We start from the raw sequence: 17,916 nt of genomic DNA, 5'->3' as shown, positions 1-17,916 counted from the left end.
TTTCTGAACATTTCTTCTCACTTAAAAATTCAAACCTCTCCAATCCTCCACAGTCGTGCCTGCCTTTATTACTCAGTAGATGTTATTTAAAACTTCTTTGATTCCAGATCTTTATTGAGCTTTCAGCCATATTTGATCATGTAATAATTGTTTTCTCCAAACTCTCGTCCTCATTGTCTTCCATTAAGCTGCATTCCTCTAAGTTTCCTTTTCCTACCTTGAACTCTCATCTGTCTTCTGTAAGCATTTTTCTTCTTACTCATCCCCTTGGTATATCCAGAAATTCTCTAGTGTTTTATACTTAGCTGCTGTCTCTTTATATTTCCTCTTTCTCTTAACAGTTACCCTCACAACAAATAACTTAAATCATGTATCCAGCTCCTACGTCTTTTTTGAAGTTCAAATCTCTATTTCTCAATATAGAGCAACAGCTTCTGAACAGCCTCACTTAAGTACCTTAAGCACCTTAAAAATACACCAGATTCAGCCACAGCCAAAAAACAAAGTCAGCTTCCCACCAATTCTGTTCCTCTTTCTTCTGTCTCTTGACTTCTTTTGTCATTTCTGGGGAATTGCATGACCATTTTCAAGCTTTAGAAGTCTTAAAATCATATTCGATTCTTTTCTTTTCTCATCATCAAACCACACATTCTAATTAGTTGCCAAGACTTGCACATGTTATATTTTTTAACCCAGTGGTTGTTCATTGTGGGGCAGGCAGCCTATCAGTTTCTGAATGCATAGGATGTAGTGTCCACACAGGAGTCTTCCATATTCTAGTCAGGATGGCATGTGCAGAAACCAAAGAAAATGATAGAAACCTGCTTCCAGTAACAGCAGACTAAGTAATTAAGGCTAACCCTCCTTCTGAGAAAAACTAAAAATGCTAGAGATGTGTATATATGCAAGTGTGTGGTGTGTGTGTACAAGTATGTGTGTTTGTGTGTATGCAAGTATGTTGTAGTTAAATTTGTTTTTAATTGGTTTGAGAACATCAGAGACTATCAAGGAAATTAAAAATTACACAGCAAATATCTAAGAGAAGATGGAAACCAAGAGAAATGAAGCCAGCTTTTAGGGCTTCATTTTCCCCCACATGCCATTTCTTAACTACGGAAAAGGGGAATTCCCTGGCAGTCCAGCGGTTAGGACTCAGCGCTTTCACTGCCCAGGCGCGGGTTCAACCCCTGGCCGGGGAACTAAGATCCCGAAGCCGTGCGGCTCGGCCCAGCCAAATTAAAAAAAAATTAAATTAAACAGCAATAACAACAACAAAAAAGAATGATCAATAGCAGCAATGTTTATGAGAGCAAAAGTCTAGGAATGAAAATTTCATTAATAGGAGAATGGATAAACTGTTGTGGAATACTGTGCCATAGTGAAAGTGTATGAATTACAACTACATGTATCCAAGTGGATGAATGTTGTGAATCTAAACGCTATAGAAAAATCCGTATATAATTTGGAAACAATCACAAACGGTATAATTAATTCAGGAATGTAAATATGTGGTAAACAATCAAGAAAAGCATAAGAATGATAAACATAAGCAATATTCAGTGGTATAGTATCCTATGGGAGGGAGGACAACTGAGTGGACAAAGTGATGAGGTGGGGAAGATGAGGGGCACATAGGAATTTCTAGAGACTGTTAATGTTCTATTTCTCAAGTTTGGTGTTGCATATAAGTGTTCATTTTATTGACATTCTTTACACCTTATACATAGTATTTTGTAAATACTTGTTTGTGTTCAACAGCAGTGAAATTATAATCTCATTTCAGGCTACACCCCAGGGTTAGTTGAACTACATATTATACTCCTAGTATCTGTTACAGTCACCTCATTATAGTAATAAGGAAAATTAAGATAAAGTGGTTAAAAGCTTGTCTTAAGTCATACAGCCTAAAAGAACCAGAGCTAGGACCAAATTCGTAGTCCACAAAAGTTTTCTTTTTGCTATCCCATGCTTCTTTTTAGTTTAAATTCTTTGGGATATTTTTAATATGAGTGGAGTTATAGGTCTCCTTGTATTAGCCTTGTTAACAAGATTAACTTGATTGGAATCTCTGGCCAGCAAGATTACTAAAGACAGAAAATAAGATCACTGAATTATTTCTTCTGCATTTTGTTTAGCTTTTCTTGCTAATTAAATAAATTGTCTTCAAGTGATATACTGTTTCAGACTACTTGAAATATTATTCTGAAAGTTTCTTTAATTGTTTATATAACATAAGATTAGAAGTAAACTTTTTTCATGGACTTAAAAACTGTAACATTTTTACTCTATTGTAATTGTGAATTAGCATTTAACACTTATGTTAAAACTCAATAATTTATATAATTTTTTAAATGTTATAATTAGTCCTTATCTGGAAACTTTCTAAGGGAATAAAATGCCAAAGAAAGCATTTAATGGGATATGGGATAAAAATCCTTTAGAACACTTCAAAGGAGAGCAGAGTAATTGATGTGTATACTTTACTTACTTTATTATTCTCTTTCATAATGAGTACTGTAAACAGCTGTAGAAGAAATACATAAATTTTGATGAATTAGTTTAACTTTCATTTTGATTTTGCAGTGATCAAATAGGTATGTGAAAAACCAGATCATGAAAACTGGTTCACCAAATTAAAGCTACTTATTTAGTCCATAATGTGTGGTCAGATTTGCAGGTCTGTATCTTTTAAATTGAAGAGTATTTTGAAGATTTTTGTAACTTCATTAAGTGATTGCCATTTGCAGCAAAATTTTATGTTAAGAAATACTTAAAGGTCCTTTAAGTCTTTCAGTAGGTATTAGCATAAAAAACACAATAAATAACTTCATAAATATTTTCTGATGATGGAGAAACTGAACTTTGATACTTTCTGTCCTTCATGTGCTTATTTTTATTTAGTATATGTCTACTTTACCTTTTCCTATAATTTCCTAAACTAATGTTGCTTCTTTGGAAAATGCTACAAGGAAACCATGTTCTTACAATTGTATTTTGGGGAAAGCATGTGGGTGGTGTTGGATTCACTTGAGTAGAATTTTAATTAGATCTAGTGCATTCACTTTTATTAAAAGAAAGAATACTGATTCCTTTTTAGCATGCTAACCGTGCTTTATTCTGACAGAGGGCCCCCTTTTAATCTGTTCTTCGAGTCCCATCATTTATCTTTCAGAAACAGTTATGTCACTTTTCTCACTTCAAAATGTTTGATAATTTCTCTTCTTTATACTCAAAAACTAAAATATCCTTATTATGACATTCAAGGCCATTCTAAGGTGCCACTAATGTCCTTTCCAGACTAATTCACCACCCCATTCTTCCTTCTCTGCACCCCAAGCAGCTGCCCATGCACACTGTTTGTACACTGGATTATTCATCATTTCCATGCAATTATTTTTGGACCTCGTATGCTTCCTTGGAGCTCCTTTGCCTACCTGAAATATTCTCCTCCCCATTTCTGCATCTTTTCTTTCCCTGACCTCTGGCAGGTGAAATCCTAGGCATTCTTTAAAACCCAGTTTGGAAGACATCTCTGGTATCTTTCTCTTCTCCGCCTCACTCTCTCCTCCCATAGTACTTAATCTGGGATTCACTGTTCTTATTGAATCTAAATGTACAATGAGTTGTTTGTGTCTGCTCCTCTGCCACCTGGTGAGCCCTGATGGCCAGTTTTCAGCTTTATTAATTGAAGTCGTCTATCATAGTGGTTAAGAGCACAGATTCTGAAAATCCTCTTTGGAACCATTTTCCCGTCCAACTACTATCCCATATCTGTTCTTTCCTTTACTGGAAAACTCCTTGAAAGTGCTGCCAGTTTCTTTCCCATTTCACTTGAATTCCAGTCAGACCTTACTTCCATCACTCCAGCAAACTCCCCTTTTCAGGGGCACTAATGACCCCATGTGGCTAAATCTCCTGGTCAGTTCTCAATCCTCAGCTTACTTAGCCTGCCATAAGTATTTCACACAATCTACCACTTTTTACTTTCATGTGCTAGAGAAAGTCCCTCATAAGATAGTCACCTTTTTCTTTTTTTTTTTCCAGTTTATTTTGCTGACTCCTCTTCCTCTTTCAGACCTCTCATTTTTGGAGTGCTTTTTTCTATCAGTTCCTACTACCTAGGTGATCTCATCATGTCTCATGGCTTTCAGTACCATTTATATGCTGGTGAATCTCAAATCTAGAGTCCAGTTAATAACAAGCGTATTCTTCTAGTTGCTCAGGCCAGGATAACTTTGACCTCTCTCTCTCACACTGCCTGGATCCAGTCCTTCAACAATTTTATAGTCTGTCTAATTAAATATATCTAAAATTCTACCACTTCTTAACCATCCTCAGGGCCACCACCCTGGTCAAAGCCACCATCATCTCTCATGTAGATTATTGTAATAACCTCCTAATTTGTCTTCCTGCTTCTATTTTTGCCCCCTAGAGTCTATTCTCCACACAGTAGCCACAGTGATCCTGTTAATATTTTTAAGTGAGATCTTGCTCACTGTCTTCCCATGGTTTCTTATTCACTTGGAAGTAAAGCTAATATTTTCACTATGACCTACAAAGCTTTATATGATGGAGCTACTCATTATCTCGCTGATCTCATTTCTACTATTTTCCCATTTAATGTCTGTACTGCTTTCCTTGGTATTACTTGAAAATACCAGGAACACTTTCTACCCCAGAGCCTTGCCACATAATGTGTCCTCTGCCTGGAATGCTCCTCACCAGATATCCACATGGCTAGTTCACTCTCTTTCTTTAGTTCTTTACTCAAAATTATCATCTCTATGATATCCACCATCACTCCTCTCTAACATTTCTTATCTGCTTTCTCTCCTCTGTCATCAGCTTCTCATTAGCTCATATTGCCATACAGTTAGTCCCCTACATACGAACGAGTTCTGTTCCGAGAGTGTGTTTCTAAGTCCAGTTTGTGCGTAATTGCAACACAGTTAGCCTGGGTACCCAACTAACACAGTTGGCTATATAGTAGTGTACTATATAATAGGCTTATAATACTTTCCACACAAATATACATAAAAAACAAACAAACACAAAAAATAAAACATTGTTAATCTTACTGTACAGTACCTTGAAAAGCACAGAAGTACAGTACAACAGCTGGCATCCAGGGGCATCGAGTGAACAGGAAAGAAGAGTTACTGACTGTAGGAGGGAGAGGAGGTGGGAGATGGTAGAGCTGAAGGATCATCACAATGGGAGACAGAGGGCAAGCTGCAGTTTCACTCACGCCTGGCGTTGATGGCACAGGTTCTGGTTCCTTGGATTCAATTCTATCTACCCTCTTGAAAAAATGATCCAGTGATGTCTGAGTAGTAGCTCTTTCTTTCTCGTCCTAGAAGACATTATAGGAATGGATCGCATTCTGAACAGCTGATGCAACCTTTGTGTACCATTCTACATTCAGGTCCTGTGCCTCAGAAATGGTAACAGTGTCTCCTCAAATAAAGAAAATCCCCTTGTGTTCCCTGCGACGTGAATCTCTTCAGTTCTTCAGTTACTTCTTCTTCCTCTTGTCACTCCACTCTCGATTATTTTCACCTTGGTTTCCATCATTATCGCTTGGCGCTTCTTAGCAGTACCAGCTACATCACCGCTGCTTTTACACTTGCTTCTGGACATCCTGGGCTTGTAATAAAGATACTGTACTACTGTACTCTATACAGTACTGTATAGTAAAATACGCAAAAGCACAACCACTTGTAGAGGATTCACGCACATGACAATATACGCCAGACACATGAACTAACTTACGTGATTGGACAGGCAGACTCACGTTCAACTCTTTATCGTTTGGTCATGTGACAACCACCACATAGTAGATAATTTTAGGATATAGAATCAGAAAGAAGTTTTGTTTGGCATGGGGATTTCGGTTTGCTTGCTTGGTTTTTTCAGACAGAGAAACTTGAGCATTTTCCGATGATAAGAGTAAAGACTCAGTGAGTAAAGAGAAGTTGAAGATACATCAGAGGAGGCAGAACAAGATGGCATCCAGATCCCTGATCTTAGGCATTTTCTTACAGAAAGCAATTATATTAACTATATTAATTATATTAACTAATTAACAGAGAGAAGGATTTCTATTTATCTTCACACACGTCAGCAAAAATTAAGACTGCAGTGATTCTGTGATGTCATAATGTATAACTGTAAAAGGTAGACTCCAAATATTTAGCATTAAATAATGAGAAAAATGCAATAGGCACTTACTAAAAATTAAAATTAAAAATGGGATTGCCCCATATTCCATTCGTTAACGGTCCTATTCTTTGCTTGTACTTTCTATATAGGTAAGTTTTGAGATTTTTTTTGCACCTGTCTCTTTTTTCTCGTTTCTTAATTACTAGAATTGCAGTATTTGCCCTTAAAACTATAGACCCTCCTAAAGTCTGATGAGTGAAATATTCTTTTTCTTGTAGCTGCAAAAGAGCAGACTGCATTCTACATCATAAACTCTCTTTACAGCTATTATTTTTAAGAAGGTTGATTTGTAAGACACCCAGACTTTAGAGATTAGTGCCATGTCCTGCAAAAGTAACCTTTTACCTCCTAAAGTTCTAAAAGCCTGATTCATTATACTAAATCTTGTGTTGCTTTGGTAATAACATTTAAATTGACATTCTGTTTCCTGTAAAATATACTTTTTTTTTCTTAAACCAAAATGGACTTATGGGTACTTCCCTTCTCCTTCTATACCATGAAAGTAATAAAACCATTTTTTCTGAATTTTTTAACAATAGCACTCTATTTTTAAATACAGTCTTACATAGAACCAAATAAATTTAATAAATTTTAGAAAAGGACTTATTTCTTACACAATTATCCTTTTCATATTTTATGGAAAATTGTAACCCTTTAAAGTACCTCTTTGGAGTCCTTAAGGAGAACAGTTTTAAAAAAAATTGTTGTAACCTATTTCTATATTTTACATGTTGGCCTAATTTTAGTATGTTACTTTTATAATTTTATCATTTGTTTTATCAGTATTGCTGTTCGCAGTACTGTTGGAAACTGAGACATTTTGAAACTTAATTCCTTCTCTCAGAAAGCTTACCCTAGTCCATTCCAGCAGCTAAAGCACTCCCTACTCTGTGCTGTATTCTGAGCACCATCTTGTGCTTATCACACTGAATTATAGCATTTGTTCACCTGTCTTCCTTTATAAACTGTGGATGATTCTACCCCTAGAACCCAGCACAATAACAGGAAAATGACCTCCATTCATGAGTGTTTGTCAGACACTGAGCCAAGCATGGTACATACATAGACTCTCATCTTCAACCTTCTACTGCTGAACAAGGAGAGGCAAAGAGAGGTTTTTAAGTGGTAAATACGTGGTAGAGCAAGGAATCACACTTATTTCACTCTTGAGTTCACATGGAGTCTGCCTACTTCTGTTTGTCTATAACACAGATGTAGACATTCTTCATCTGCAGTTCAACAATATCAAGTATAAATCCTGTTGAAGAATTGTGCCAGAGTTAATATTTAATAGTAGTTAATATCCCAGACTCTGAAGCCAGACTTCCTGAATTCAAACTGTGGGCCGTTTACTTAACCTCTCTGTTCTTTAGTTTCACCATCTTTAAAATGGGGATAATAGTGGGACCTACCACATGGAGTAGTAGTAAGGATTAAATAAGTAAATGCAGCAAAGGACTTAGAGGTCCTGGCACATTGTAAACATGAAATAAATACTAACTGTTATTATTTGTTTTGTTTACATTGCACTATTCCTTATATATTTGTTCAGTAGTTCTCTCTATATATATTTTAAATCACATTTGCTTATTTGTATAGTTAAGCCTGCCTTCCTAACTCTACTTGATTAGCAGATAGATCTATTTACTGTATTAACGCATTTCATGTTATAGTCTGACTAGATGTTTTTGTTTCTACAAGCTGCAAGAGATATTTATTTAATTATTTAATCCATTTATTGAGATCCTGCTATATTGGAGCATCTATGCTAGGCACAGGGGATATGGTCATGAGCAAAACAGGTGGAAACTCTGCTCTCCAGCTACTCAGAGCAGTGATCTCAAACATATTTTTAAATTTCACATCTCTGTCAATAAACATTCTTGAGCATGCACCCCCAAAATGAATACTTAATTATTTGTAAGTGATATATGTGTCTTTCTACTAGTCTATTGTATAGATTTTTAAATAAACTGAAAAATTGAAAGTAAAAAGGTAAAGATAAATAGAAATTAAAATTCTAATATTCTCTTTCCCTTGGGGTGTGTTCACCCCTCTTTGGAGTCCACTGACTTAAAATAAAGACAGACACTCAGAGAAACAAAAAAGAGTAAACATGTGAAGGAATAGTTCTCTGTGTCAGGAGCCTAACTTCATCTGGGAGGCCAGTGAAGACTTTCCTAAGGAAGCAACATTTAAGATAGGATCTGAAAGGATGAGTTTGGGATTCCCTAGGCAAAAAGATTAGGGGTGAAGTGTAACACAAATAGTGTTTATAGACAAAAGCATGATGTGTTCAAGAAACTAGAAAGACTGTCATTGTGAATGGAGAGGCAGTGTCCTAGGAGTGTTAGAGAGGTTGTCAGAATGGACCAGGTGGTACAAGGCTTATTATATACTATGTTAAGCATTTAGATCTTAATTCTAAGAGTCATGGGAAATTCTGGAGGAATTTAAGGAGAAGTAACATGATCAGATAATCACCTTTCTAGTTCTATTTGGATGATATTTTTCTCCCTTACTGGTTGCTGCTAAAAACAGGTCCAAAATAGTATACCTCAACAAAGGATTTGAGGGACAAGTCTTATGTAGCAAATTATTGCTTAATACACTAAAAGTAATCTAATAATCATGTTGTGAGATTTTGTAACAGAAAAGGGGTAGTATATTCTGAAAAGAAAAAGTAAGACGAGGGCAAATAAAATTTTAAATGTTTCTCTTATTTTCAAGCAATCTGAAATACAAAACCCAGGAAACAAGTCGATACCACCTACACTTATACTGTCTACTGTCTTCAGCTTACAATGGTTAGCACTTTCCTGTGAGCTTCTCACTCTGGCTCTTTTAACTTTGTAATCGAAGAAAAATCCAAATGATAATTCCAATTATGATAAAAACAACAATCATGATAGCAAAAAAAACAACTCACATGGTGGCACAGTTGTGAGCACCTTACGTGTGTTACCTAATTTCATCCTCACAGTGACTTTACAAAATTGGTACTATTAATATCCCGTTTTTATAAACAGGGAGCTAGTAGGTGATAGAGACAGACTGGAAGCTACGCTCTTATCTACTGTGCTCTGCTTTCTCTCTTAAGCTACTCCATTAGGTGGTGATAGATGGTATAAAATAAGAACCAGGGGCTTCCCTGGTGGCGCAGTGGTTGAGAGTCCGCCTGCCAGTGCGGGGGAGACGGGTTTGTGCCCCGGTCCGGGAGGATCCCTCATGCCGCGGAGCGGCTGGGCCTGTGGGCCATGGCCGCTGGACTTGCGCGTCCGGAGCCTGTGCTCCGCAGCGGGAGAGACCACAACAGTGAGAGGCCCGCGTGCCGCAAAAAAAAAAAAAAAAAGAACCAAAATCACTATCTCATGGGAAAGAATTGCTTGCCCCTCTGGATTAAAAAATAATAATAATAAAAGTTTAAAAACCTTTTAATATGAGGAGCAGGAAGTTAATATTAAATGGCTTTTTTTCTTTTTCTGGCTACACAGTTTATCATTTCAATATACTGTGATACATAAGATGTCCATATCGATTATATGATATCTCTTATATATAAATGTGTAAGATCTGAGAATTACACAAAAACTAATAAAAAATATAATTTCTGTTTCCTGGAACCGATACCTTTTCAAATGACTATTATTTCAAAGCAGTTTTCTGAGCAGGAAAGTGGTAAATGAAACTGCTCTTCTAACAAAATAGCATGACAATGTAGGCAGGAGTGAAGGGACAAACATCAGCTTTAATTAGGAAGTAGCTGTAATAATTAGGACATGAGGTAATAGCAAGTGTAATTAAAGTGGCCATCTAGAAGTGGAGCTGAAGTTGTATATTTGAGGTATATTTCAATGGAAGAATTGGTAGAGCTTCGTGTCTGACTAAGCATAGGGATTAATATTTATACTGCCAAGAGTAAATGAGCTTTTATTCATTGTTTTTGATACTTGGAGGTGGTAAATTTTTTATTCTCTTGATTTTTACATTATACTTAAATACAACCAAAATTGTGAGATGTGATAGTCCAGCATTGCATTATTTAAATTTAAAACCATCTCATATTTTGTTTATGCTGTAATGAAAATCTGCAGGGCATAAATGAGATCAAGTCAGACCCTACTCAGCAGCATATGGTGCTTTTCCAATGGCTGGCATTGAAGTTCTGTTTGCATGGCTGTTGGATGTCACCACTATTAGCAGGTGTTGCCATGAAATGTGCACTGTAATGTTGAGCCAGTAAAGTGAAAATGTGCTTTGCAGCACAATGGAACCTTTCGAAATACCTATAGTTCCCTTTAAAAATGAGACTTTTTTAGTACTAAGTTTACAACTTCTTTCTCATAGTATTGTCTTCATAATATTGTCTTCCACTGTTGTATGTTGAAGGAATTCTCAAAAGCAGATCCCGAATATTTTTGTAATATGTAAACTAAAAGTGTTCACAAAAATATTACTACATTATTATCACATGTGGAGCTTGTGCCATATGCACAGAAGGTATTTAAAAATATTTCCTGACTGAATTTAAAATCATCTATAATTTAAATTGGAAAAACTAAAGAGTGATTTAATTTTGTTTTGCAGTGATCGGCATGTTGGTAAAATTTATTCCAAATCCTCTTCCTTTCTGGATTATGTCAGAAAGTCTCTAAAGAAGCTTGGATTAGATGAGTCCAAGGTCAGTATATGATTACCCATTGTTTTTATAAGAAACAAGAGAACTTCTATGGGGTTATGAATTGAGATAATACAAAATTATTTGCCCTCTACTTTTCTCTTATTCATGAAAAACATCTAAATTATGTTGAAACCAAACTTCAGTTACCTTTATTCCAGTTCACCTTTTCTGTCAATATTATACGGATAGTTTGCTGTTGTACACCTCCAGAGTGATTCCCCTTTCAGGTTTATTCAAGTAAAACTGTGTCAATTTTCAAATCAAAATAGACTTAAAAAGCAAGAGCAAATGGGAATTGTAAGTACATCAGGAGACGATGGTTTTAATTTTAAACTGCATGTATTTAAAGGCCGTATAACCCATTAAAATTAAAAATCTTAAATTCAAAAACCCTTTGAATGGGAGAATCCTGGAAAGTGGTAATGTCATAGAAAGCCCAGGGTAATAATTGAGAACATATTGTTGAATACACAAAAGGTAAGCTGATGGACTAGTGGTAATAAGTAGTCTAACACTGAGAAAAAAATAACTCTCAACATGATTCAGATGAGTTATTAACTAAAATATTAAGTTGAATCTGGATCACTTTGGTATTTTGAATTGATTATAAATTGAAATAAAGAATAAAATAGTTGGTTAAGGAATGGTGATTAAGGTGGTTAAGGTTTCTTCTTGAAAGAGAAAAATTATACAGATATGGTTAAGTTATATCAAAGCCAGAGGGTATTATTATTTATTGTACCAATTATCCATTTACTCCCCAGTTGCTTTATTACTTAAAGCAATTAGACTGGTACGAATAAGTTTCCTCCTCTGTAAAATAGCTCTGAAAAAGCATTTCTAATTCATAGGATTTAAGAAAAATTAAATGAGGTAATAGACATAAAATGCTGAATACAATGTACATAGTAAGTGCTAACTAAATAATACTAGTTTTTATGATTCTTATCTTTGTATATGTACTACTTATAATAATACAATTGATATGACTCCTATAAACATTTTTATTTAGTCACCAAAATGAAGATCCTTCTAGTCTTGCATAAATAAGAATAGACAGTGTTATCTTAGTTATTTTATTTCTGTTTTTTAAAATATTTTTAATCAGACTGGTCTTCCTTCCAATTAGTCTTTCTTAATGCATATATTTACGTCATGTCTCAATTCCGCATCTTACATTTACTATCAGGAACACAACCTAAGCATAATTTTTACAAATATAGAGCTAAGTTTTTACTTAAACTAAAAATGTATTATCCTTTGTCAAAAACCAAACTGTAAAAATCCAGAAAGAGTGTTACTTATTTTTCGTGATGGCTTTCTCTTCCCAGGTTTGTCTCTAATAATAACCATAGTAAATGTTTCTTAATATGCTTATTATATTACTGATTAGAATATTAATAATAGCTAATATTTACTAAGCACTTACTATATTATAGTTATTATGCTAAAGACATCATAACATTATCGCATTTACTCTTCACTAAAAGAGTAAGATACTATTATTATTCCCAATGTAATGATCTAGAAAGAGAGGCTTACAAAAAGGCAAGTCATTTTCTCAGCGTTGAAGAGCAAGTGGCAGAGCTGGAACTTGAACGCAGATTCAACTTACATCAGAACCTCCACTGTCAACCACCACTGTACTGAGAAGTGAAATTAAAAACAAAAGGAAAAAGACTAATGTAGCTAAGTATCACCATAAAATATCAGTCTTAAATGATTACCTTTATTAGTTAGTAAAGACAATTAATAGTGCCCTGCTGATTTTTCTCTTAAAACTATTTAAGCTCATTGAAAGATAAATATGTTGAATAAAATGGGTGAGGAAAAGAAAAGGAACAAGAAACCCAAGCTGGAAGGGGAGGAAAGTACAGAACCTAATAAGGCATTTCAAAGGTAGGGGGGTGAGAGGAAGCAAATAGATGAGTACGTGTTTTGAGGGGTTTTTTGTTTGTTTTTATGTTAAACAAGAGGAATTGAGAGTTGTGTCTGTCAGGCCAGAGTGGTTAGAAATAGGATAAGTTATTAAAACCAAGCTTATATTTCTGATATAATACAAAATCCTATTATTTTTCTCCCACATTATGAAATATCAGTGCTAAAATGAAGGTTTTGACCACAAACACAATCAGAAGAGATTTATGAATAGTTTTATTTAAAAAATGAAATTAATTTTCACAAGATTCTAATTACTAAAAAGTATCAAAACCGCTTAAATTTAAAATATTTGATATACCAAAGTGTTTAAAAGATCTTTGACTAAATTTATAATCATTTACTAACAAACTTTTGTATATAATTGAAAGTGTGGTGAATACCACTGATGTGTTTCTGATCTCTCAAAGCACATCTCTTCATATTCAAAACTATGTAAGCAAGTGAAGTGCCTAGAAACCTCCTAACATGCTCTGATACTTTCTTAGTCACAAGAAATCATGTAAACATGAGGAAAAACAACATTCCCAGACAAATCATCATTCCAAAGACCAGAACAGAACAGCATGTGCTGAATATATAAGTGGTTCATACACAGCTTAAAATATCAATCCATAAGTCCTATAGTCAGCTGTGACAGACAGCATTGGACATTTTCTCTTAGAGCAGGATTTTGTCAAACTCAGCACATTTGGATAATTCTTTATTGTGGAGAACTAACGTGTGCGTTGGAGGATGTTTAACATCTTTGACCTCTACCCACGAGGTGTCTGCAGTAGCGCACTAATTGTAACAATCCAAAATAAATAAATTTTTAAAAAATCTCCAGACATTGCCACAAATGTCCTGGGGGTCAAAATCACCCCCAGTTAAGATCCGCTGTCTTCAAGCATTTGTCATTTTAGTGATTCCATTAACATTCCCATTACAGACCCCATATTATCTTAAAATGCCATGTTACACCAAGAAACATAGAGTGGGGAAATGGGGAAAAGCAGTGATTCTGTTCTTATATTTTGAAGACTTTTTATCAAAATGATCCCCTCCTTGATTTTTAATTTTTTATAGCCTTAACCGTTTAAGGGTGATATTGTTTCACCCCTGCATAAGATACAGTTCTGTTTAAGAAGAGTGTTTAGATTTCACAGCAAAGCCAAGCCACTGAAAACAATAAATTGTGGCAGAACTTCAGCTACCTTATATCTGCAAGTATACTGTTTATAATAGATGGACTGCTTAGAATGAAATTTTACAGTAATATTCTTTGTAATTAAGTAAAGTTCAATTACTTCTTTATAAAATATTTTAATACAACTTTACAGTTGTCTGAAATAACAAAATCCTAGTGATTAGCTTTACCTAGACCTTAAAAAATATTTTTAAATTTTATCTTCTGTTCCAAACTTTGGCATCTCACCAAATTTCAGAAAACCTTTAAAATTGTATTTAAGTTTTCATATTCATGGTCCACAGCATTTTTTTCTTCTTTTGTATTAATTTTCTCTCTTTCTCCTTCCACATGCATGTACTGCACACACACGGATACATGAGTGTACACACACACACACACACACACACACACATCCGTAAATTTTTGAAGCATCAAATTTTAAAAGCAGCAAAACCACTATTGCTTGCTAGACAAAGAACGAGCTGGAGCATTTGTCCATAAGAAGGGGAAATAAAAGGAGCTTATGTTCTAGAGCTTGCATGTATGTGTGTTTGTGTGCTGTATACATATGATGAATATTCAAATAAATATTACTCTCAGATATTGAGAATAAAATAGACAATAAAACTGGTGATTTAACAGGAGTGGGGTGTGTGCTGTTGAATGGACAAAGTTGAAAATCACTAAGATAGAACCTTAGTGGAAGGGATAGAGGATAACTCAGAAAATTATCCTTAAATATTTCTCCAAAACAGGCCAGCAAAAGCAAAACTTTTGAGACCAAAATCATTTAGTTATTCACCAGCAAACATTTATTTTGAAGAATCTCCCATGTGCCAAGAAGAGTGGAAACTCTGGAGCTACAAAGATAATTAAGACATAACCCATGAGAAAAGAAAACAAGTAATTATAGCATGAACTTACAATGTTAGACATATATTAAGTATGTATGCTTGGAGTGACTCACTCTGCCTTTAAGATTTCTCAGAGGACATTGATGCCTTAGCTTGGTTTTGAAGGGTACATAGGAGTTCATTAAGCAAACAAGGTGGGAAGGTAAGGAGCAGGGAATTTCAGGTGTGTGTGGTGGGGGGAATAGCTTGTACAAAACCACAGAGAGTAAGAAACATGATTCTGGACTCAGCACAGCTGGAGCATAAAGCAAGTAGAGGAGACAGTGGTGAGAGATGAGGCCAAAGGACTAGGCACATGTGGAGAGACCAAATAAACTGATCTTTGGACATTAGATCAAAGATTAATTAGTAGTAATCATAATCACTAGGTGGTTTCAATATAAGTGGGAGGGCAACAAAAAATACAAGGAGCTCATAAACTTCCATGTAGTAATATTCAGTGGTTCCTCAGTATTCATGGGGAATTGGCCCCCCACTGATAACAAAACCCAAGGATGCTCAGGTCCCTTATATAAAATGGTATAGTACCATTTTATATGGTATAGTCAGCCCTCTGTATCTGTGGGTTCCACATCTATGGATATGGAGGACTGACTGTATCCAGAAATGATCTACGTTATATGAGGTCATCTGACCCTAAAGAAACAGCGAATTCCTGATACAGTTTAAATATATATAGGAAGCCTGTCATCTTTGGTGATATGCAAAGAACATGTGCATTATTCCCATAAGTAAGTTCCTGCTGCTTTTTACAGCCACTATAATAACACAGGCATACCTCAGACTGTGGGTTCAGTTCCAGAGCACCACAATAAAGTAAATACCGTAATAAAGCAAGTCACGTGAATTTTTTGGTTTCCCAGTGCATATAGAAATTATGTTTACACTGTACTTTAGTCTGTTATGTGTGCAATAGCATTATGTCTAAAAATATAATGTACATGCCTTAATAAAAAATATTTTATTGCTACCCTCTTGCACTGTTGGTGAGAATGTAAATTGATACAGCCACTATGGAGAACAGTATGGAGGGTCCTTAAAAAACTAAAAATAGAATTACCATATGACCCAGCAATCCCACTACTGGGCATATACCCAGAGAAAACCATAATTCAAAAAGACACATGCACCCCAATGTTCACTGCAGCACTATTTACAGTAGCCAGGACATGGAAGCAATCTAAGTGTCCATCAACAGACGAATGGATAAAGAAGATGTGGCACATATATACAATGGACTATTACTCAGCCATAAAAAGGAATGAAATTGGGTCATTTGTAGAGACGTGGATGAATCTAGAGACTGTCATACAGAGTGAAGTAAGTCAGAAAGAGAAAAACAAATATCATATATTAACGCATATATGTGGAACCTAGAAAATGGTACAGATGAACTGGTTTGCAGGGCAGAAATAGAGACACAGATGTAGAGAACAAACATATGGGCACCAAGGGGGGAAAGTGGCGGGGGTGGTGGTGGGATGAATTGGGAGATTGGGATTGACATGTATACACTAGTATGTATAAAATAGATAACTAATAACCTGCTGTATAAAAAAATAAAATTCAAAAAGTAAATAAAAATACTTTATTGCTGAAAACTGCTGACCATCATCTGAGCCTTCAGCAAGTCCTAGTCTTTTTGCTGGTGCAGACTCTTGCCTCGATGTAGGTGGTGCTGACTGAGCAGGGTGGTGGCTGCTGAAGGCTGGGGTGGCAATTCCTTAAAATACGGCAACCATGAAGTTTGACCCACAGATTGACCTTTCACATTTTCTCTGTAGCAGGCAATGCTGTTGGATAGCATTTTACCCACAGCAGAACGTCTTTCAAAATTGGAGTCAATCCTCTCAAACTCTGCTGCTACTTTATAAACTAAGTTTATATAATTTTCTAAATCCTTTTTTGTCATCTCAACAGTCTTCACAGCATCTTCACCAAGAGTAGATCCCATCTCAAGAAACCACTTTCTTTGCTCATCCATAAGAAGCAACTCCTCACCTGTGAAAGCTTTATCGTGAGGTTGCAGCAATTCAGTCACATCTTTAGGCTCCACTTCTAATTCTAGTTCTCTTGTTGTTTCTGCCACATCTGCAGTTACTTCCTCCACTGAAGTTTTGAACCCCTCAAAGTCATCTAGGAGAGTTGGAATCAGCTTCTTCCAAACTCCTGTTAATGTTGTTATTTTGACATCCTCCCATGAATCATGAATGTTCTTACATCTAGAATAGTGAATACTTTCCAGGATGTTTTCAATTTACTTTGCCCAGATCCATCAGATGAATCACTATTTATGGCCTTACAAAATGTATTTCTTAAGTAAGACTTAAAGTCAAAATTACTGCTTGATCCATGGGCTGCAGAATGGATATTGTGTTAGCAGCATAAAAATAGCATTTTAATCTCATTGTGCATCTCCATGAGAGCTCTTGAGGTTCATTGCCAATGAGCAGTAATATTTTGAAAAGAATCTTTTTTTCTGAGCAGTAGGTCTCAACAATAGTCTTAAAATATTCAGTGAACCATGTTGTAAACAGATGTGCTATCATCCAGGCTTTGTTGTTCTATTTATAGAGCACAAGCAGAGTAGATTTAGCATAATTCTTAAGGGTCCTAGGATTTTTGGAATGGTAAATGAGGTCAGCTTCAACCTAAAGTCACCAGCTGTATTAGACCCTAACTGACAAAAGAGATTTCAGCCTATTCTTTGAAGCTTTGAAGCCAGGCATTGACTTCTCCTCTTTAGTCCTCTTTAGGACTTTATGAAAGTCCTAAATGGCATCTTCTTCCAATATAAGGCAGTTTCCTCTACATTGAAAATCTGTTGTTTAATGTAGCCACCTTCTTTAATTATCTTAACTAGATCTTCTGGATAACTTACTATAGCTTCTACATCAGTACTTGCTGCTTCACCTTGCACTCTTATGTTACAGAGACAGGTTCTTTCCTTAAACATCATGAACCCACCTCTGCTAGCTTCAGATTTCTTC

The 17,916-nt window shown here is 35.5% G+C and overlaps 1 protein-coding gene across 9 annotated transcripts in view; it reads left to right on the top strand.

Moving 5' to 3' along the window:
- METTL25 (methyltransferase like 25) overlaps positions 1 to 17,916 on the top strand; it is a 133,373-nt gene that overhangs the window by 74,280 nt on the left and 41,177 nt on the right. For all 9 annotated transcript variants that reach the window (XR_009565621.2, XR_009565620.2, XR_009565619.1 and 6 more), the window contains exon 9: positions 10,810 to 10,903. Coding sequence is in view for 3 of the 9 variants with exons in the window: in XM_030856456.2 (XP_030712316.2) it covers positions 10,810 to 10,903 (94 nt within the window). In the remaining 6 variants the exon portion in view is untranslated. The remainder of the gene's footprint in view (positions 1 to 10,809; positions 10,904 to 17,916) is intronic.

Source organism: Globicephala melas, chromosome 10, assembly GCF_963455315.2.
Source record: "Globicephala melas chromosome 10, mGloMel1.2, whole genome shotgun sequence".
In the NCBI taxonomy this organism is placed as follows: Eukaryota; Metazoa; Chordata; class Mammalia; order Artiodactyla; family Delphinidae; genus Globicephala; species Globicephala melas.
The sequence above is the reverse complement of the archived record's forward strand: the minus strand, read 5'-3'. Positions and strand labels throughout refer to the sequence as shown.